Here is a 23,512-nt window from a genome sequence, read left to right as displayed (position 1 = left end):
GAGAGGAGAGCTGCAGTTGGTCATATTCACCACTCCATATACTGAGGCATTATTCTCAGACACCTGTGATGGATGTACTGACACCACTCAGATCTCAATGCCATCACCTCTTATAATTACCAGTGAAGAAGAGCAGAGCTGTGCATATATAATAGACGCAGTCTTGCAGTCCTCCAGGCACTTGCCCAGATTTGCAGAGCTGGGTTTGTTATCACACAGCTCCGCTCTCATCCCCAGCTCAGAGATCTCACCTACTGGGATTACAAGGCCTGGGAAAGATGGAGTGGTGTATGCCATGAATCACAGCTCTGCTTTTCTCCTCTCACCCAGTAATCGCTGGCCATTATATATTGTGACCCGATTATACACTTAAGATCACACGGACACAGCCGGTTCTTTCTTTCTTTGTGGATTATAGTATTTACAGTGCATGTTCAATTAAGTTTGTTTCATTCACCTAAATATCAGTATCCACTCCCCGCATCATTGGACACAAATACATAGGAGGGTGGGGAGGGGAGCTGTGCTTTACAGTCCGCACCTGCTTCCAGGTGAATCCAGGGATGTGTCACTTGTTAGGCTGCGTGCTGTAGTTTTAATATAATGAAGTGTTTTATTAGCAGGAAATTATCACTGTAGGACTAGGTGTCACATGCACAGTAGTCCAGCTATGTGACCCCACCCCCCCAGTACTGATTGGCAGCTTCCTGTATACAGTGTCAACAAGCTGCCAATCAGTGTTGTGGGCGGAGTTATACACAGCTCCCTGCTATAGCAGAGAAAGCAGGGATTTTATCAAAACTACAACAAGCAGCCCAGCGAGTGACACACTGCCAGAATCGGCTCTTAGTTTCAGAGGTGGAATTACAGTTTTTACTTTTTTTTTTTTTGGTAACAAGGTGCCTTCAATTAAAAAAAAAAAAAAAGAAATAGCAAAGTGACCCTTTATTTCTGGAAATGACACATTTAGTAATATTTTATTTTTCTTTATCGGTGAATAACTTTACTTACAAAAAAAAAAAATTCAGAATATGAAAATACACAGAAGAGACACGGTTATTATGGGGGAGGGGAGTGCGGAGCGAGCCCTGAGAGAAGCGTCCACGATAGTGGTATAAGGCGGGTAACAGGCGATGGGGGCAGTAATACTCCGGAGACCCCCGTAACAGAAGAGCGGCGGTCTCCAACCTCTGGCTGCTGCAAAATCACAATTCCAAGCCATGCCCCAGGCTGTTAGCGCATGCTGGGACTTGTGGTTTGCAATTATTCAGCTAATAACACCTTTATCCTGTGAGTGGTTGACCCCCTCCCTTAAAGGGGCACTCCAGTTGTTTTATAAAATAGAGCTCTAACCTCCATTAGACTCGTATTTAATCTGATCGTTTTTATAAACGTCCAGAGGACCCCTTTAAGTAAAAAGTGGAATAGCACCGCCATAGTGTTTCCATGTCACCGCTGTGGTATAAAAAGCTCTCAAAGAAAAAAAAAAAGTGTGCAATACTGGAGGAATGTCTGTGAAATTACAACCATCTGGCATTATTTAAAGGGGAACTCCACTTGTAGGAATAAACAAATCTGATTAATAAAGCAGGATGGGAGAAGGAATGCCAGGACCCGGCCACAGGCAGACAGTCAGGCCTTTAGCCCGGCTTCCTGGCATTGAGCGGACACAGCACGGCCATAGCAGGAGCGCTGCTCACCTCGAGCTTTCCGCCATCATGTGCAGCTTTAGTAATCAGATTTTTGGGGAGAACCCCTCTAAAAAACACCATAAACACTGAGTTATCGTATAAAGCAGCTAATGGCGTCAGTAGTCAGTGGGAAGACGCCGCTGCCACTTAATACTGAGTCCTGCCCCCGTGCAGTCCTATGTAAACACGTCTGAGCAGGCGGCTCCCTGCGACTGTGACAAGTCCAGCCTTCGGCTATAGCAGCAGGGGCGTCCTCTCCCCCCGCGACGGCGGCTGGCGGAAGTAATCTCTGAACTCCGCCAGGCCGGCCCAGATCCGATCCTTCAGGGGCGGCAAGTGGTGACTGGGATCCAGGATGTTGGTGATCCGCCGCTCCCGCCGCCGTTTCCACACCACGTAGGGGGTCGGGGGGAACGCAGGTCGCTCCCTCTCCCGGTAGAGCTGGGTGATGATGCCGCAGACTGCGAGGATCACCCACACCGCCATGATGATGAAGTCTGCGGAGGAGACGAGAGAGAAAGATATTAGGGCTGCAAAGAGTTTCCATATAACGCGAGGGGGAATTGTGTCTGTTCTGGACTGACTCCTCGTGGGGGGGAGCTACAGCAGAAATGATGTAGGAATCAAACGTTCAACAGGATCAAAGGGCAGTTGTGACCCCCATACATTCCCCCCCCCTTCCACGTGGTCGAATGCGACGTCACTTACCGTTTCTCTGGAATGGCACGCTGCTGTAGGCCGCGCTGAAGTCCCTGCTTAGCGCCCTCTTCAGGACGTTTAACGTGATGTAGCTGAGACTGGTGTACACGTAACTGTCAATCGCCAGCACCACCGCATAGGAGCCGACCACGCCGCAGCTCAGGATGTTCAGCTGTCGGGAGAGGACAGAAATCCCATCAGTACCCACAACGGGGCATGTATACTATTTCAACTAAATTACATCCAAATAAATATAAAATACATTCTATTTATACAACTCTTGTCTTTATCCCGTTTTGTGTATGCAGCTCCAAGGCAAAATTGTCTCATTTTGTGCTGAAAGGAGGATGGGGTGGGGGGGTCCACCTCAAATATCTATCACCAACCTGGGGAAGAACTCACCATAGTTATCAATGGCAATAATGTAGTACTTCATTTCACCTGCGGGGGTGCTGCAGGGAAACATTTACTGCCAGATTACACAGCACATCGCAGGTGATCACTGGGATTCCAGCAAGCGGGAAGACACATTGTGAGCAAATTATATTACAAAAAATAAAATATTACTATTCATTTTATTATTTCTTATAAACATTACAATTTTTATTACTATTAAAAAAAATATATAAAAATATATATTAATGGGAGTTCTTTTATAGCGGGGGTTGGTTTACACCCTTTTCACATGATTTCCACTGACATGTGACTTGTCCATGACACATAATGCAGAAAAATTGATTAACAAAGATCTTTGTATTGCACAACTGGATTCGGCCACAAGGTGGCGCAGTGATCCCACGTATCGTCATGTGAGCGCCGAACCGTTAGCCACGAGAAACGGTTAATTGTGCAACATGCGGATGATCTCACATGATTGCGGCGGTAGCGACTCTCGTGGTCCGGCTTTCCTCACGCACAGGGTCGGGCAGAGCAGTACGTGACAATATATGAGTTTATTTAAAGGGATCTGGTCTTCATAACACTCACCGTTTTGGGGAAGGGGAGCAGAAACGCCGGCAACATCAGGGCGATACAGGCGAATGTCAACCAGAATATGGCGTCGTTCCGGAAGGAGGAATATTCGCCTGCGGGAAGGACAAAGTTGAACGGGCTGGTCCAAGACAGGAAAAAAGTACTGTTTACAGTGTGAGCAGCTGGATGTGGGCGGGGCTGCAGTGTGATTGACGGGTCTGACCCTGAAGCACATCAGTGTACAGTTCATATGCCGCAGACGGAGACAGACACTGACTCCGTAGGGTTAAGGAGCATCTCTTCCCCCCTCACCCCCCGACAAAATAGCCATGTTGGAATGCACACAACGCAGACACCGGCTTATGCATGAAAGCAGTGTGGGTTTCAAAATGTCCCGTTTTGTGCACGCAGCTCCCACGCAGGACTAGGTCTCCATGGTTACACACCTCACATGGTCCCATCCTGCGGCTGTGTGTCACGCTGTTCCCTGTTAACCTACATACGGTTGCAGGATCAGACTACACAAGGGTGATTGTAGTCTGTAAAAAAAAACAAGAAATTTAAAAAAAAAAAAACTAAAAAATACACTTTTTTTTATTTATTTACAATAAAAGAATATTTTTTAGTTTTTTTTTTTAATTTCTTGGTTTTTCTAGCTGAATAGACCTGGGCCATTCTTTTTTGGTTTTCTCCTGATTGTAGTCTGTAACTATGGAGACTCATAGATCTGCCTGGATGCTGCATACTCGAAACGGCAGAAGGTTGTTTTCATTATTAATTCAGTTGTAAGACTTGATACTTTACCTATTGGGGTGAAGAACACAATGGACGACACCAGGAATCCCAGCACCAACCCCACAAACATTATACAGAGGTAAATGCAGCCGAATCTCCACCAGTAACCGGCCAGCAGGATCCCCCCGATCACCCCGGCCAGCGCCGTCAGCAACAGACAAGCTGCAGAGAGAAAAAAATGGCAGCGGGTGAAGGCTCCGACACTGGACAGTGTCAGACTCCACGTATATAGACTAGTCCCTCTCGGCACAGTGACAGGAATCGCGAGAAAGACCCCACCACACACTCTGCCAGGAGGAACAGCTGGAGGAACATGACTGACACCTATGTCCTGAAAACACAAAGTCTCACCGTCGTGGTTGAGATGTGTGACGCCTGTGAGGAGGAGGAACATGAAGAATCCGAAGATGATAAACCCCATACAGAAGAAGCCTGGGAAGAAAAGGCAGAGATGATGACCGTCCTCGGACAGCGGAGGCCTCCGACTCACGGGGGGTGGGTGGAGGACACAGCGGAGGACTCACCGAGCTTAAGACTGCGGTGGCCGAAGAAGCAGATGAGGAGGCCGAAGACGGCGCAGAACGTGAAGAAGACTTTGGTGGACACTTTACCTGCAAAGGAAAGAGAATATATTATAATGTTGAGGGCCCCGAGGTGAGGGCTCGGATTGTAACATGGGCACATCCTACTGACCGCCCCGCGCTCTCCCTTACCCAGGGTGGCGCAGCTGTCCATGGCGGCGGTGAAGTTGCAGGCGTACGTGTGGACGGGCACATAGGCGGCTGACGTGTTCAGGATGGGATCACGGACCACCACGTTGTAGATGACTCCTTGTCCGGGGACCGAGGTGAAGGACATGGTGGTTCTCTCACTGGAGGTCAGAGTGGCCAGCTGGGAAAATAACAGAGGAGCCCCATCAGAAGGATTCAGCAGTGTCTTCCATGGGACGCGAAACCTGTCTCTGCACTAGACCACCAGGGATGCCGACGCTAACCCCTTCTTCTCTGCCCTAGACCAGGGGTCCCCAACTCCAGTCCTCAAGGCCCACCAACAGGTCATGTTTTCAGGATTTCCTTTGCATTGCACAGGTGATGCAATTATTACCTGGGCAAGACTAAGGAAATCCTGAAAACATGACCTGTTGGTGGGCCTTGAGGACTGGAGTTGGGGACCCCTGCCCTAGACCACCAGGGATGCCAACTTCTCCTCTGCCCTAGACCACCAGAGATGCCAACGCCAACTTGTCCTCTGTCCTAGACCATCAGGGATGCAGATGCCAACTTCTCCTCTGCCCTAGACCATCAGGGATGCCGACTCATCCTCTGCCCTAGACCATCAGGGATGCAGATGCCAACTTCTCCTCTGCCCTAGACCATCAGGGATGCAGATGCCTACTTCTCCTCTGCCCTAGACCATCAGGGATGCAGATGCCAACTTCTCCTCTGCCCTAGACCATCAGGGATGCCGACTCATCCTCTGCCCTAGACCACCAGGGATGCCAACTTCTCGTCTGCCCTAGACCACCAGAGATGCCAACGCCAACTTGTCCTCTGCCCTAGACCATCAGGGATGCCGACTCATCCTCTGCCCTAGACCATCAGGGATGCAGATGCCAACTTCTCCTCTGCCCTAGACCATCAGGGATGCAGATGCCAACTTCTCCTCTGCCCTAGACCATCAGGGATGCCGACTCATCCTCTGCCCTAGACCATCAGGGATGCAGATGCCAACTTCTCCTCTGCCCTAGACCATCAGGGATGCAGATGCCAACTTCTCCTCTGCCCTAGACCATCAGGGATGCAGATGCCAACTTCTCCTCTGCCCTAGAAAATCAGGGATGCAGATGCCAACACCTCCTCTGCCCTAGACCATCAGGGATGCACATGCTAACTCCTTCTCTGCCCTAGACCACTGGGGATGCCAGTGCCAACTCCTCTGCCCTAGACCACCAAGGATGCCAAAGCAAACCCCTTCTCCCCACTAGAGCACATCTCTACTCTAGAACACCAGGGACGCCGACCCCTTCTCTGCCCAACTACCAAGGACAATGATGTCAACACTACCCCCTACCCTGAAATACTCTGTGGTGGGGGTGGGGGGAGAAGGGTCTCCCAGCAGCACTATGTAAGGCTCAGTGTGTGACTCCGCACCCTCTTACCTTGACCCCGTTGGCGGAGATCTGCGGCACCATGGACATACTCTGCAGATGCGCCAGCAGCACGGAGTCATTCAGATTGTTCTCCGGCAGGAAGTACTGGTAGATGTCGTACTGGAGGCGAAACCGGGAGTCCTGGCCCATCTGGACATCGCAGAGCGGAGGCTGCGCCGCTCTACAGGGGAGAATCACATGGTATCACCCTGACTGACAGACGCTCGCCCTTCTCTCTAGGACGCCAATATGACCCGTACCTGGCGTGGCCCAAGTTAGCCGGAGCGAACACAATCACCGTCTCATACAGGTTGTACTGCAGGTGCACGTTTGGGTCAATGTCCAAACCAAACTCCAGGTTACAGGCGCCGGGGATCGGGTCTGCGGACAGGAAAGGGTTACGTCTAGGAAAGCCGAGTGGCAACCAATATGGCCGCCGTGCCATCTCCTACAAGATGTGACCAGAGAAGTAGGAGTCAGACAGGTCCGTACCTCGCTCGGAGTACGACACTGTGATGGCCGATGCCAGCAGTAGAGCCGGGGAGGACGTGTCCAGGTACCAGGAGCACGAGGTCTGGCTGGGGGCGAGGACGCTAAGGAGGCCGGCGTCACTGCCAGTCTCAGAGGCATTAATGGTCGGAACCTAAGAGAGAAAGCAGGAGGATGAGTACAGTGAGCTCAGCTCTGGAGTATAATGCAGGATAAGCAATGTACACAGTGACTGCACCAGCAGAATAGTGAGTGCAGCTCTGAGGTATAATACAGGATGTAACTCAGGATCAGTAATGTAATGTATGTACACTGACTGCACCAGCAGAATAGTGAGTGCAGCTCTGAGGTATAATACAGGATGTAACTCAGGATCAGTAATGTAATGTATGTACACAGTGACTGCACCAGCAGAATAGTGAGCGCAGCTCTGGAGAAATTGATAAAAGTCATGGGGGATACTCACCTTGCTGAGAGACAGCGTCATGTTCGCATACTGACTGTGCACTTGGAATAGGATGAAGGAGACATTGCTGGGAATGTTGTGTAGAACAAACTCTGTGGGGGATGAATGATTAAGTGTAATGTCCACAAACCTTCCCACTGACACTTCTGCAAGTCCTGGAAATAAAAGACAGCAGCAATTTTAAAAAGATCAAATCATTAAAAAAAAAAAATCTGTTAGGGCAGTATTATAATAGTTATATTCTTGTACATAGGGGCAGTATTATAGTAGTTATATTCTTGTACATAGTGGGCAGTATTATAGTAGTTATATTCTTGTACATAGGAGCAGTGTTATAGTAGTTATATTCTTGTACATAGGGAGCAGTATTATAGTAGTTATATTCTTGTACATAGGGGCAGTATTATAGTAGTTATATTCTTGTACATAGGGGCAGTATTATAGTAGTTATATTCTTGTACATGGGAGCAGTATTATAGTAGTTATATTCTTGTATATAGGGGCAGTATTATAGTAGTTATATTCTTGTATATATGAGCAGTATTATAGTAGTTATATTCTTGTACATAGGAGCAGTATTATAGTAGTTATATTATTGTATATAGGGGCAGTATTATAGTAGTTATATTCTTGTACATGGGAGCAGTATTATAGTAGTTATATTCTTGTATATAGGGGCAGTATTATAGTAGTTATATTCTTGTATATATGAGCAGTATTATAGTAGTTATATTCTTGTACATAGGAGCAGTGTTATAGTAGTTATATTCTTGTACATAGGGAGCAGTATTATAGTAGTTATATTCTTGTACATGGGAGCAGTATTATAGTAGTTATATTCTTGTACATGGGAGCAGTATTATAGTAGTTATATTCTTGTACATAGGGGGCAGTATTATAGTAGTTATATTCTTGTATATAGGGGGCAGTATTATAGTAGTTCTATTCTTGTACATAGGAGCAGTATTATAGTAGTTATATTCTTGTACATAGGGAGCAGTATTATAGTAGTTATATTCTTGTACATAGGGAGCAGTATTATAGTAGTTATATTCTTGTACATAGGGGCAGTATTATAGTAGTTATATTCTTGTACATGGGAGCAGTATTATAGTAGTTATATTCTTGTATATAGGGGCAGTATTATAGTAGTTATATTCTTGTATATATGAGCAGTATTATAGTAGTTATATTCTTGTACATAGGAGCAGTATTATAGTAGTTATATTATTGTATATAGGGGCAGTATTATAGTAGTTATATTCTTGTACATAGGGGCAGTATTATAGTAGTTATATTCTTGTACATAGGAGCAGTATTATAGTAGTTATATTCTTGTACATGGGAGCAGTATTATAGTAGTTATATTCTTGTACATAGGGGCAGTATTATAGTAGTTATATTCTCAGTGCCCTGATCCTATGATGCCCACAGTGATCACATTACATAATATTTAGGTTATTTGACTTTCTATGTAAGAAAAGAAATTTCCAAGAAAACACAGAACCCGCAATTTTGTTGACAAGAGGAAACCACTGGAGTGAAATGAGCTCTTAAGGTCGATGAAGCTGCAGAAGTTGTGAGAAGACATTTGAAAAGGGAAGTTCCGCGGGGAAGGCTGGATATTCCGTTAGTATAATCCGCCATCTAGGAATTTAGTGTTTTATCAATGCTTAATACTTAAGGAAACCATAACAGATCACCCACTGATTGGGTGGATAATGCACTCTGGGGTCCACATTTCTTAAAGGGCTAAATTAAGTTATCTGGGCCCTCAATGACAAGGGGGGGCACTGTGATCGTAAAATGCTCGCATGTTTACATTTCTCTTGTTCGAGGGGTTCCCCAAGACAGGAATTCATTTCCCGGAGTTTCCCAGACATTAAGAAGGTTGGAAAACCCCGACAGGCAAGATACGACATCCTTATCGCTCACTATAACCTCATTGTATTCGTCCTAATGGCCGACAATGAGGGGGCGGCCGCCGACACGATGGAGGAACCGAAAAACCAGTTTGGGAATTTTCACTGCTGTGAATAATATAAGTGGGAACATCGCAGCCGACCCTTTCACATGATAAATACACCTGAAAATGGACGCACGAGCGACATCATCCACCTCAAATTTACGTGCGGTGTAGAGTGGACGGACCCCGGGAGTTAGGGAGGACACGAGGAACAGCTAGCAGCAAAACACATGACGGGGCCTGTGACCGGGCGTGAAATGCGTGACTAGAGGCCGACAATGCTGCTGTATGGAGAGGAATGGAAGAGCGATCCAACGAGAGAAGTCGCCCTCCACCCAGGCAGCCAAAGCAAGCGGAGACCCCCACCAGATCTGTCCTACAGAAAAAAGACCCCCTGAAATAAGGACGCACAGATGATAGTGGACACTGGAACTCCCTGAACCCCCACTCCATACATCGTCCATACACAAATAGAGCAGACACTGGGTGACACGCGCGCCCGGGCAGAGGCGACCACGCGCGCCCGGGCAGAGGCGACCACGCGCGCCCGGGCAGAGGCGACCACGCGCGCCCGGGCAGAGGCGACCACGCGCGCCCGGGCAGAGGCGACCACGCGCGCCCGGGCAGAGGCGACCACGCGCGCCCGGGCAGAGGCGACCACGCGCGCCCGGGCAGAGGCGACCACGCGCGCCCGGGCAGAGGCGACCACGCGCGCCCGGGCAGAGGCGACCACGCGCGCCCGGGCAGAGGCGACCACGCGCGCCCGGGCAGAGGCGACCACGCGCGCCCGGGCAGAGGCGACCACGCGCGCCCGGGCAGAGGCGACCACGCGCGCCCGGGCAGAGGCGACCACGCGCGCCCGGGCAGAGGCGACCACGCGCGCCCGGGCAGAGGCGACCACGCGCGCCCGGGCAGAGGCGACCACGCGCGCCCGGGCAGAGGCGACCACGCGCGCCCGGGCAGAGGCGACCACGCGCGCCCGGGCAGAGGCGACCACGCGCGCCCGGGCAGAGGCGACCACGCGCGCCCGGGCAGAGGCGACCACGCGCGCCCGGGCAGAGGCGACCACGCGCGCCCGGGCAGAGGCGACCACGCGCGCCCGGGCAGAGGCGACCACGCGCGCCCGGGCAGAGGCGACCACGCGCGCCCGGGCAGAGGCGACCACGCGCGCCCGGGCAGAGGCGACCACGCGCGCCCGGGCAGAGGCGACCACGCGCGCCCGGGCAGAGGCGACCACGCGCGCCCGGGCAGAGGCGACCACGCGCGCCCGGGCAGAGGCGACCACGCGCGCCCGGGCAGAGGCGACCACGCGCGCCCGGGCAGAGGCGACCACGCGCGCCCGGGCAGAGGCGACCACGCGCGCCCGGGCAGAGGCGACCACGCGCGCCCGGGCAGAGGCGACCACGCGCGCCCGGGCAGAGGCACACTCCGTTCCTCCACCGTCAGGACTAGACTGCAGATCGGAGTCGTGTTCCTGGGATTTCTAGTGGTCAGACTCTGAAAGGTCAGCGAGTTATTTTAGGTTCCATGGAGACGGAATAACTTGTTATTTTGGGATACTGATAAAGAGGAGGAGAAGAGCAAAGAGAGGCCCTGATACAAAAGGGGGGAGGAGGGGAAGCACACAGGTATAATGGGAGGGGAGGAGGGGAAGCGCGCAGGTATAATGGGAGGGGAGGAGGGGAAGCGCGCAGGTATAATGGAGGGGGGAGGAGAAGCACACAGGTATAATGGGAGGGGAGGAGGGGAAGCGCGCAGGTATAATGGGAGGGGAGGAGGGGAAGCGCGCAGGTATAATGGAGGGGGGAGGAGAAGCACACAGGTATAATTGGGGGAGGAGGAGAAGGGCAGGCACAATGAGGGGAAGCAGGCATAAAGGGGGGAGGGGGAAGCACACAGGTATAATGGGGGGGAGGGGAAAGGCAGGTGTAATGGGGGAGGAGGGGAAGCGCACAGGTATAATGGAGGGGGGGAGGAGAAGCACACAGGCAGCGGTATAATGGGGGGAGGAGGGGAAGCACACAGTTATAATGGGAGTAGGGAAGCACAGACCCCGGTATAAAGGGGGAAGGGGGGGGAAGAAGCGGTGCAGACCCCGGTAAAATGGGGTGAGGGGAAGCACACAAGTATGAGAGGAATCACAGGTATAATGGGGGGACCGGCATAATGGGGATAGGGAAGCACACAGCACCCAGTATAATGGGGATAGGGAAGCACACAGCACCCGGTATAATGGGGGAGACGCGGTACAGACCCCGGTATAATGGGGGAGAAGCGGTGCAGACCCCGGTATAACGGGGTGAGGGGGACACATCAGGCTCGGAGTTCTCTTACCGGCGGAGGCCGCGCAGGAGACTCCCAGCAGCACCAGCGCGGTGGTCGTCCAGCAGCCCCGCATGTCGCCGCTCTGTGCTGGCTGCAGCTCGCACTGCCTCACATCACCCAGACACCAAACCGCCCCGACTGGATCGCACTTCCGGCCCCGCCTCTTCACTGCAACAGCTGTGACAATAAAGACAAAGCGCAGTCAACTTCCGGTCGATGGAACGCAGCTTCCGGGTCGTTCAGCTCGGTGCACAGCACACTTCCGGTGTGTAGTAAGGCGGTAACATTTGGTGTCAGGTGCTCAGTGCTGTACTGTGATCTCTCATAGTCTATAATGACACATAGGCCGCCCTCACACTAGCAGTATGTGGTCAGTATTTTACATCAGTATTTGTAGCCAAAACCAAGAGGGGAACAAATAGAGGAAAAGTATAATATAATATGCACCACTTCTGTATTTATCACCCACTCCTGGTTTTGGCTTCCAAATACTAATGTAAAATACTTTAACTAATTGTGTTGACCACAGTAGCATCAAGATGGCGGAGTCTTCGCTAGGTCCCCGTTTACCATAGCAACCCATCGTCCCTCCATGATGAGGGGGAAATGTGATAGCCTGTGTAACGGACGCCCCACCGGGATAACGACTGGTTAAACAGCAGCAGCCGCAGCTCCCGAGCCCGCGCCGTACACCCGCCACCTCCTCATGGCGAATATTTACCTCATGGAACGGTAAGGGCTTAATAGTATATTCTGCATCTACTCTAATATACTAATATACATGTCTACCCTCGAAGAAGTGTCAGGCTGGTTGTATTTTGCCCTTTCATCCGACATTGTGGGGCCACAGATTCGTCAATGAGAATAACTGTTTAACTCCTTATCAGCATGGGTTTATGAGAAATCGCTCCTGTCAAACCAATCTAATCAGTTTTTATGAAGAGGTAAGCTATAGGCTGGACCACGGTGAGTCATTGGACGTGGTATATCTCGATTTTTCCAAAGCGTTTGATACCGTGCCGCACAAGAGGTTGGTACACAAAATGAGAATGCTTGGTCTGGGGGAAAATGTGTGTAAATGGGTTAGTAACTGGCTTAGGCTGGGTTCACATTGCGCTAGGTGTGTCCGTCTAACGGACTCGTTTTTAAGTAGTAAAAACGCAATGTAACGCACATACTAACGCGCCCATAGACTTGCATTGTCTGACGCATCGTGACGCATCCCTAAATTGGTATGCGTTTGTCACATAACGTTTTTTTTCTGACGGACCTTCAACGCGGCTTGCAGCGTTTTCGGGTCCGGCCAAGCTAACGCACTACTAACGGAAGCGTTCATTCTGCCATAGAAGGCTATGGCAAACGCAGTCAGACGCAAATCATGAAAAATTTCCAAATAGAACCACACGTTTTAATAGCGTTTGAGGGTGGTCACATGTGGTCATGTGACAGGAAATGTGACTTCGGCCATTAAAATATCCCACTCACACAAAGTCTCCTGCACGTGACAGAGTGTTTTGCCGTAGCTAAATTGTAAGTACATTTCTATATATTATATATCTCTGTATACATCATGGGAGTCTGTAATGTCCGTCGGATGTGTGTGTACTAAAAATGTATTGTTTTGTTGCACACAGATGTCGGATACAGATGTCAGCAGCAGCAGCGTGTCTGCGATTTTTTCTTCTGAGTCGGTAGGCTTGCACTTTAAAAAACCATGTTGTGTGAAACTCCATTGTATTGAGCTAGGCATAACAATCCTGTTTATTGTTTTATTGTGAATAGGAGTCTTCTGAGCCCGAGGCTGTTAGACCTCCCCCAAAAAAACACGCAAAAACAACAAAGGTACATAGCACACATGTTGAATTTTTCAGGCATAAATTTATTGATCCAATGAATGTTAACATTATTTAATGTTAAAATATTTTTTTTTACATTTTACATACACAATAGGTTGTGGCACAAGGAGGACAAAAAAGAAAAAAGGTCCCTAGACGTCTGTCGTCGCCACAACTGCCAGTGGTAAATATAAAATAGAAATATTCTATCCAATATTTACCAACAATCTATCTATTCACTTTCTATCTACTATACCTATAAACTATCTATCAACTATCTATCGCTCCATCTATTTGTCTATCTATATCTATGTATCTATCTATCAATATCTATGTATCTATCTATATCTATCTATCTATATCTATGTATCTATCTATATATCTATCTATCAATATCTTTGTATCTATCTATCTATCTATCTATCTATCTATCTATCTATCTATCTATCTATCTATATCTATGTATCTATCTATCTATATATCTATCTATCAATATCTATCTATCAATCTATATCTATCTATCTATCTATGTATCTATCTATCTATATATCTATCTATCAATATCTATGTATCTATCTATCTATATATCTATCTATCAATATCTATGTATCTATCTATCTATCAATGTATATCTATCTATCTACATCTATCTATCTATCTATATTGACAGTGACAAACGCAGACAAACGGATACTTCGTAAACGGACATCAAAATGAAAAAACGCGATCACATGCGTTAACGCTAGCGTTACCGTGACGACGAATTTCACATATTTTTGCTCCGTTTCTGTACATGCGTTTAACGCATCCGTTTGACGCCATGTACTTGACGCAATGTGAACCTAGCCTTAGTGATAGAAAGCAGAGGGTGGTTATAAATGGTATAGTCTCTAACTGGGTCGCTGTGACCAGTGGGGACCGCAGGGGTCGGTATTGGGACCTGTTCTCTTCAACATATTCATTAACGATCTGGTAGAAGGTTTACACAGTAAAATACCGATATTTGCAGATGATACAAAACTATGTAAAGCAGTTAATACAAGAGAAGATAGTATTCTGCTACAGATGGATCTGGATAAGTTGGAAACTTGGGCTGAAAGGTGGCAGATGAGGTTTAACAATGATAAATGTAAGGTTATACACATGGGAAGAGGGAATCAATATCACCATTACACACTGAACGGGAAACCACTGGGTAAATCTGACAGGGAGAAGGACTTGGGGATCCTAGTTAATGATAAACTTACCTGGAGCAGCCAGTGCCAGGCAGCAGCAGCCAAGGCAAACAGGATCATGGGGTGCATTAAAAGAGGTCTGGATACACATGATGAGAGCATTATACTGCCTCTGTACAAATCCCTGGTTAGGACCGCACATGGAGTACTGTGTACAGTTTTGGGCACCGGTGCTCAGGAAGGATATAATAGAAATAGAGAAAGTGCAAAGGAGGGCAACAAAATTAATAAAGCGGATGGGGTAAGTATAATACTCAGAGAGATTAGGAAAATTAGGATCATTTAGTCTAGAAAAAAGACGACTAAGGGGCGATCTAATAACCATGTATAAGTATATAAGGGGACAATACAAATATCTCTCCGAGGATCTGTTTATACCAAGGAAGGTGACGGGCACAAGGGGGCTTTCGCTGCACCTGGAGGAGAGAAGGTTTTTCCACCAACATAGAAGAGGATTCTTTACTGTTAGGGCAGAGAATCTCAAATTGCTTGCCTGAGGAGGTAGTGATGGCGAACTCAGTCGAGGGGTTCAAGAGAGGCCTGGATGTCTTCCTGGAGCAGAACAATATTGTATCATACAATTATTAGGTTTTTTAGAAGGACGTAGATCTGGGGATTTATTCTGACGGAACATAGGCTGAACTGGATGGACAAATGTATTTTTTCGGCCTTGTTAACTATGTTACTATGTCTATGTTCTCCTTGTGCGGGCGGTGCACGATGACGCCTTTCAGGTATGTGCACATGTTGCGGATTTGCCTGTGGATCTGCGGATTCGCAGCAGTTTGCCATCAGGTTTACAGTACCATGAAAACCTATGGAAAACCAAATCCGCTGTGCCCATGCTGCGGAAAATACAGCGCGGAAACGCTGCGGTTTATTTTCCGTAGCATGTCAATTGTTTATGTGGATTCTGCAGCGTTTTACACCTGCTCCTCAATAGCAATCCGCAGGTGTAAAAACACAGGTGAAATCCGCACAAAAAACGCTGGAAATCCGCAGGCACTGCGTATTACCTGCGGATTTTTAAAAAACTGAGCGGAGAAATCAGCAACGTGGGCACATAACCTTCCGGTCTCAGTCATAAGAAATACCTCACAGCAAAACTGCTATTATACCCACAGCAACCAATCAGAACTCAGCTTTTTTTTTAACTTCAGCAACCACCAATCACTTTACCTCCGCAACCAATCAGAGTCAGTTTCCATTTTACCTTAGCAACCAGAGTCATTTTCCATTTTACCTCAGCAACCAATCGTCGCTCTACTTTCATTTTACCTCAGCATCTCTTTTACCTCAGAAGTGTGAGGTCCATCTTGATCTTCTTGACAGTTCGATGGTTCTCTCACCGTCTCGGCTGGTATTCACCACAGAAGACCAGTGTCGGCAGTTATTTTCCACCGGCGATATTAATTGCCATTCCGTACTTAGACCCTTGTAGAAATGGGAGCTCAGAAATCGCGTGTTTGTCATGAGCACTTCACCAGTTCCCCATGTCAGAAGACAAGAAAGCAAGACCAATGGTGACTGCTCAGGAGTGCAGGAATCAGGTAAAGAAGAGAGCAATATAATGGTGGTATTAATCAATCAGTGTTTTACAGGGAGTGTTCAGGTGACTGACAGGTTATAACCTTGTTTCGGGGAGTGTATACTGGGATCCTTCTGTCATCCGGAGGAGGGGAGACGACAGTCAGCATCAGACTGGGTGCAGCCATGATTCCCTGTCCTCCCTGATCTTGTGGCTGACCCAACTGTCATATGTTAACCCCCATAACGCATATAGACACACCCGTACGTCTGGGGTCCGCAAGTGTTTAACCCCTTCAAGTCGCGGCCCTTTTTCATTTTTGCGTTTTCGTTTTTCACTTCCCTCCTTCCCTGAGCCATAACTTTTTTATTTTTCCTTCAACATGGTCATGTGAGGGCTTATTTTTTGCGGGACAAGTTGTACTTTTGAACGACACCATTGGTTTTACCATGTCTTTTACTAGAAAACGGGAAAAAAATTCCAAGTGCGGTGAAATTGCAAAAAAGTGCAATCCCACACTTGTTTTTTGCTTGGCTTTTTTGCTAGGTTCACTAAATGCTAAAACTAACCTGCCATTATGATTCTCTAGGTCATTACGAGTTCATAGACATCTAACATGTCTAGGTTATTTTTTTTCTAAGTGGTGAAAAAAAATTCCAAACTTTGCTAAAAAAAATAAAAAAGTGCCATTTTCCGATACCCGTAGCGTCTCCATTTTTCGTGATCTGGGGTCGGGTGAGGGCTTATCTTTTGCGAGCCGAGCTGATGTTTTTAATGATACCATTTTTGCACAGATACGTTCTTTTGATCGGCCGTTATTGCATTTTAATGCAATGTCGCGGAGACAAAAAAAACGTAATTCTGGCGTTTCGGATTTTTTTCTCGCTACGCCGTTTATCGATCAGGTTAATGCTTTTTTTTAATTGATAGATCGGGCGATTCTGAACACGGCGATACCAAATATGTGTATGTTTGATTTTTGTTTTTTATTGTTTTGTTTAGGATGGAGCGAAAGGGGGGTGATTTAAACTTTTATATTTTTTTCATATTTTTAAAAACATTTTTTTTTTACTTGTGCCATGCTTCAATAGCCTCCATGGGAGGCTAGAAGCTGGCATAGCCTGATCGGCTCTGCTACATAGCAGCGATCATCAGATCGCTGCTATGTAGCTGAAATGCAGGTGTGCTGTGAGCGCCGACCACAGGGGGCGCTCACAGCAGGCCTGCATCAGTAACCATAGAGGTCTCAAGGACCTCTATGGTTACCTTCCTGATGCATCGCCGACCCCCGATCATGTGACGGGGGTCGGCGATGACGTCATATCCGGCTGCCCGGCCGGATGCGGTAGTTAAATGCTGCTGTCTGTGTTTGACAGCGGCATTTAACAGGTTAATAGCGGCGGGTGAATAGCGATTTCACCCGCCGCTATTGCGCGCACATGTCAGCTGTACAAAACAGCTGACATGTCGCGACTTTGATGTGGGCTCACCGCCGGAGCCCACATCAAAGGGGGATTCACGGCATGCGCATGTCGTGAAGGGGTTAAGGGGTCTCAGGAGCTGTGTTACACAGCCGGCATCTATCTGTATGAACAACGATCAGTGATGACTAGTAGATATAACAGTATCCCAGGATCAGGACTTCAAATAAAGCAAAAATGTAAATATTAAAAAATACATAAAATTTCGAATCAGTTTTTTTTTAAAAAAAAACAACCATATCCGGTGTCACCGTGCCTGTAAAAGTCCGATCTATCAAAACGTAAAAGTAATTAAATCATATGGTACTATGTGAAGGGAAAGAGAACACAAAGAAATTCAATTTTTCAGTGTCCACATGTCTCTTAAATCTACAATAACAGTGATCAAAATGTTATAGATGTACCCCAAAATGTTGACATTAAAATGTTAGCTCACCGTATAAATCAATTAAAATGTAAAAAAAATTATTACAGGTCTCCAAAACTGACAAAGAAAACCCATTTTTTTAATTTATTTTACAAAGTTCTTAAAAAAATTAAAGCCTCCAAATAATATAAATTTGGCATCGCCATCATCATATTTATCTGGAGAATCATGTTGCACAATAGAGGAGGCAATCCAATCACACAGCTTTTTTGCCACAGTTTTCCCAAAACACAGGAAAAATGTTAATATTTTTGGCATGATTTTTGAAAATCATGACATAAATGATGTATTTTTACAGCTGTTTTAGAAAATAGCAGCCCAAACGCATGCAGGTGGCATTGGGTTTCTAAGGGCGGTTTCACACGTCAGTGGCTCCGGTACGTGAGGTGACAGTTTCCTCACGTACCGGAGTCACTGACTCACGTAGACACTTTAAAATCAATGTGTCTTTGCACGTCAGCGTGTTTTCACAGATCGTGTGTCTGTGTGCAAAACACGGAGACATGTCAGTGTTCGTGGGAGCGCACGGATCACACGGACCTATTAAAGTCAATGGGTCCGTGTAGAACACGTACCGCACACGGATGTTGTCCGTGTGCCGTGCAGGAGACAGCGCTACAGTAAGCTCTGTCCCCCCCAGCGTGGTGCTGAAGCTCCATTCATTTCTTCTCTCCAGCAGCGTCGCTGGAGAGAAGATATGAAAAATCTTTTTTTTTTTTTTGGTGTTTAACCCCTTCCCGACCTGTGACACAGCGTATGCGTCATGAAAGTCGGTGCCAATCCGACCTGTGACGCATATGCTGTGTCACAGAAAGATCGCGTCCCTGCAGATCGGGTGAAAGGGTTAACTCCCATTTCACCCGATCTGCAGGGACAGGGGGAGTGGTAGTTTAGCCCAGGGGGGGTGGCTTCACCCCCTCGTGGCTACGATCGCTCTGATTGGCTGTTGAAAGTGAAACTGCCAATCAGAGCGATTTGTAATATTTCACCTAAAAAAATGGTGAAATATTACAATCCAGCCATGGCCGATGCTGCAATATCATCGGCCATGGCTGGAAATACTAATGTGCCCCCACCCCACCCCTCCGATCGCCCCCCCAGCCCCCCGATCTGTGGCCCGCTCCCCTCCGTCCTGTGCTCCGCTCCCCCGTCCTCCTGTCCGCTCCCCCCGTGCTCCAATCACACCCACCCGTGCTCCAATCAAACCCCCCCGCACTCCGATCCCCCCCGTGCTCCGATCCACCCCCCTGCACACCGATCCACCCCCCCTGCACACCGATCCGCCCGCCCGCACACCGATCACTCTCCCCCATGCTCCGATCCCTCCCCCCCCGTGCTCCGACGCCCCCCCGTGCCCTGATCTCCCCCCCCTGTGCCCTGATCTCCCCCCCTTATACTTACCGATCCTGGCGGGGTCCGTCCGTCTTCTTCCCCGAGCGCCGCCATGTTCCAAAATGGCGGGCGCATGCGCAGTGCGCCCGCCGAATCTGCCGGCCGGCAGATTCGTTCCAATGTGAATTTTGATCACTGTGATATAATCTATCACAGTGGTCAAAATAAAAAAACAGTAAATAACCCCCCCCATTTGTCCCCCATAGATAGGGACAATAATAAAATAAAGAATTTTTTTTTTTTTTCACTAAGGTTGGAGTTAGAACTAGGGTTAGGGGTAGGGTTAGGGGTAGGGTTAGGGGTAGGGTTAGGGGTAGGGTTAGGGGTAGGGTTAGGGTTTCGGTATGTGCACACGTATTCTGGTCCTCTGCGGATTTTTCCGCAGCGGATTTGATAAATCCGCAGTGCTAAACCGCTGCGGATTTATGGCAGATTTACCGCGGTTTTTCTGCGCATTTCACTGCGGTTTTACAACTGCGATTTTCTATTGGAGCAGTTGTAAAACCGCTGTGGAATCCGCAGAAAGAAGTGACATGCTGCGGAATGTAAACCGCTGCGTTTCTGTGCAGTTTTTCCGCAGCATGTGTACAGCGATTTTTGTTTCCCATAGGTTTACATTGAAATGTAAACTCATGGGAAACTGCTGCGGATCCGCAGCGTTTTCCGAAGCGTGTGCACATACCTTTAGAATTAGGCTATGTGCACACGGTGCGGATTTGGCTGCGGATCCGCAGCGGATTGGCCGCTGCGGATCCGCAGCAGTGTTCCATCAGGTTTACAGTACCATGTAAACCTATGGAAAACCAAATCCGCTGTGCCCATGGTGCGGAAAATACCGCACGGAAACGCTGCGTTGTATTTTCCGCAGCATGTCAATTCTTTGTGCGGATTCCGCAGCGTTTTACACCTATTCCTCAATAGGAATCCGCAGGTGAAATCCGCAGTAAATCCGCAAGTAAAACGCAGTGCCTTTTACCCGCGGATTTTTCAAAAATGGTGCGGAAAAATCTCACACGAATCCACAACGTGGGTACATAGCCTTAGGGTTAGGGTTGGGTTGGAATTAGGGTTGTGGTTAGGGTTAGGGGTGTGTTGGGGTTAGGGTTGTGGTTAGGGGTGTGTTGCGGTTAGGGTTATGGCTACAGTTGGGATTAGAGTTAGGGGTGTGTTGGCGTTAGAATTGAGGGGTTTCCAGTGTTTAGGCACATCAGGGGTCTCCAAACGCAACATGGCGCCACCATTGATTCCAGCCAATCTTTTATTCAAAAAGTCAAATGGTGCTCCTTCCCTTCCGAGCCCCGACGTGTGCCCAAACAGTGGTTTACCCCCACATATGGGGTATCAGCGTACTCAGGACAAACTGGGCAACAATTACTGGGGTCCAATTTCTCCTGTTACCCTTGAGAAAATAAAAAATTGCTTGCTAAAACATCATTTTTGAGGAAAGAAAAATGATTTTTTATTTTCACGGCTCTGCGTTGTAAACGTCTGTGAAGCACTTGGGGGTTCAAAGTGCTCACCACATATCTAGATAAGTTCCTTGGGGGGTCTAGTTTCCAAAATGGGGTCACTTGTGGGGGGTTTCTACTGTTTAGGCACACCAGGGGCTCTGCAAACGCAACGTGACGCCCGCAGACCATTCCATCAAAGTCTGCATTTCAAAACGTCACTACTTGACTTCCGAGCCCCGACATGTGCCCAAACAGTGGTTTACCCCCACATATGGGGTATCAGCGTACTCAGGACAAACTGGGCAACAATTACTGGGGTCCAATTTCTCCTGTTACCCTTGAGAAAATAAAAAATTGCTTGCTAAAACATCATTTTTGAGGAAAGAAAAATGATTTTTTATTTTCACGGCTCTGCGTTGTAAACGTCTGTGAAGCACTTGGGGGTTCAAAGTGCTCACCACATATCTAGATAAGTTCCTTGGGGGGTCTAGTTTCCAAAATGGGGTCACTTGTGGGGGGTTTCTACTGTTTAGGCACACCAGGGGCTCTGCAAACGCAACGTGACGCCCGCAGACCATTCCATCAAAGTCTGCATTTCAAAACGTCACTACTTGACTTCCGAGCCCCGACATGTGCCCAAACAGTGGTTTACCCCCACATATGGGGTATCAGCGTACTCAGGACAAACTGGGCAACAATTACTGGGGTCCAATTTCTCCTGTTACCCTTGAGAAAATAAAAAATTGCTTGCTAAAACATCATTTTTGAGGAAAGAAAAATGATTTTTTATTTTCACGGCTCTGCGTTGTAAACGTCTGTGAAGCACTTGGGGGTTCAAAGTGCTCACCACATATCTAGATAAGTTCCTTGGGGGGTCTAGTTTCCAAAATGGGGTCACTTGTGGGGGGTTTCTACTGTTTAGGCACACCAGGGGCTCTGCAAACGCAACGTGACGCCCGCAGACCATTCCATCAAAGTCTGCATTTCAAAAGTCACTACTTCCCTTCTGAGCCCCGACGTGTGCCCAAACAGTGGTTTACCCCCACATATGGGGTATCAGCGTACTCAGGAGAAACTGGACAACAACTTTTGGGGTCCAATTTCTCCTGTAACCCTTGGGAAAATAAAAAATTCTGGGCTAAAAAATTATTTTTGAGGAAAGAAAACGTATTTATTATTTTCACTGCTCTATGTTATAAACTTCTGTGAAGCACTTGGGGGTTCAAAGTGCTCACCTCACATCTAGATAAGTTCCTTTCGGGGTCTAGTTTCTAAAATGGGGTCACTTGTGGGGGGTTTCTACTGTTTAGCCACATCAGGGGCTCTGCAAACGCAACGTAACGCCCGCAGAGCATTCCATCAAAGTCTGCATTTCAAAATGTCACTACTTGACTTCCGAGCCCCGACATGTGCCCAAACTGTGGTTTACCCCCACATATGGGGTATCAGCGTACTCAGGAGAAACTGTACAACAACTTTTGGGGTCAAATTTCTCCTGTTACCCTTGGGAAAATAATAAATTGCAGGCTAAAAAATTATTTTAGAGAAAATAAAAATTTTATTTTATTTTCATGGCTCTGCGTTATAAACTTCTGTGAAGCACTTGGAAGTTCAAAGTCCTCACCACACATCTAGATTAGTTCCTTTGGGGGTCTAGTTTCCAAAATGGGGTCATATGTGGGGGATCTCCAATGTTTAGGCACACAGGGGCTCTCCAAACGTGACATGGTGTCCGCTAATGATTGGAGCTAATTTTCCATTTAAAAAGCCAATTGGCGTGCCTTCCCTTCCGAGCCCTGCCGTGCGCCCAAACAGTGGTTTACCCCCACATATGGGGTATCAGCGTACTCAGGACAAACTGGACAACAACATTTGCGGTCCAATTTCTCCTATTACCCTTGGCAAAATAGGAAATTCCAGGCTAAAAATCATTTTTGAGGAAAGAAAAATTATTTTTTATTTTCATGGCTCTGCATTATAAACTTCTGTGAAGCACCTGGGGGTTTAAAGTGCTCAATATGCATCTAGATAAGTTCCTTGGGGGGTCTAGTTTCCAAAATGGGGTCACTTGTGGGGGAGCTCCAATGCATAGGCACACAGGGGCTCTCTAAACGCGACATGGTGTCCGCTAACAATTGGAGCTAATTTTCCATTCAAAAAGTCAAATGGCGCGCCTTCCCTTCCGAGCCCTGCCGAGTGCCCAAACAGTGGTTTACCCCCACATATGAGGTATCGGCGTACTCGGGAGAAATTGCCCAACAAATTTTAGGATTCATTTTATCCTATTGCCCATGTGAAAATGAAAAACTGAGGCGAAAAGAATTTTTTTGTGAAAAAAAAAGTACTTTTTCATTTTTACAGATCAATTTGTGAAGCACCTGAGGGTTTAAAGTGCTCAATATGCATCTAGATAAGTTCCTTGGGGGGTCTAGTTTCCAAAATGGGGTCATTTGTGGGGGAGCTCCAATGTTTAGGCACACGGGGGCTCTCCAAACACGACATGGTGTCCGCTAACGATGGAGATAATTTTTCATTCAAAAAGTCAAATGGCGCTCCTTCCCTTCCGAACCTTACCATGTGCCCAAACAGTGGTTTACCCCCACATGTGAGG

The 23,512-nt window shown here is 47.7% G+C and overlaps 1 protein-coding gene and 1 long non-coding RNA gene across 2 annotated transcripts; one reads left to right on the top strand and one right to left on the bottom strand.

Moving 5' to 3' along the window:
• Positions 1–927: 927 nt before the first annotated feature.
• On the bottom strand, positions 928–11,716 carry TM7SF3 (transmembrane 7 superfamily member 3). Its single transcript, XM_069763088.1, has 12 exons — positions 11,562–11,716; positions 7,262–7,416; positions 6,799–6,949; positions 6,567–6,687; positions 6,316–6,487; positions 4,871–5,048; positions 4,682–4,768; positions 4,509–4,589; positions 4,167–4,319; positions 3,378–3,475; positions 2,400–2,562; positions 928–2,188 (listed from the first exon to the last, which is right to left on the bottom strand). The coding sequence occupies exons 1-12, from the start codon at positions 11,623–11,625 to the stop codon at positions 1,926–1,928; spliced, it is 1,686 nt and encodes a 561-aa protein (XP_069619189.1). The 5' UTR covers positions 11,626–11,716; the 3' UTR covers positions 928–1,925.
• A 997-nt stretch (positions 11,717–12,713) lies between these two features.
• Positions 12,714–13,571, top strand: LOC138673907 (uncharacterized). Its single transcript, XR_011320365.1, has 3 exons — positions 12,714–13,243; positions 13,335–13,394; positions 13,503–13,571. It is a non-coding gene; the product is annotated as an uncharacterized lncRNA (long non-coding RNA).
• The last annotated feature ends 9,941 nt before the right edge of the window (positions 13,572–23,512 follow it).

The sequence above is a fragment of the Ranitomeya imitator genome, chromosome 4, assembly GCF_032444005.1.
Source record: "Ranitomeya imitator isolate aRanImi1 chromosome 4, aRanImi1.pri, whole genome shotgun sequence".
In the NCBI taxonomy this organism is placed as follows: domain Eukaryota; kingdom Metazoa; phylum Chordata; class Amphibia; order Anura; family Dendrobatidae; genus Ranitomeya; species Ranitomeya imitator.
This window is presented reverse-complemented; position numbering and strand designations above follow the sequence as displayed.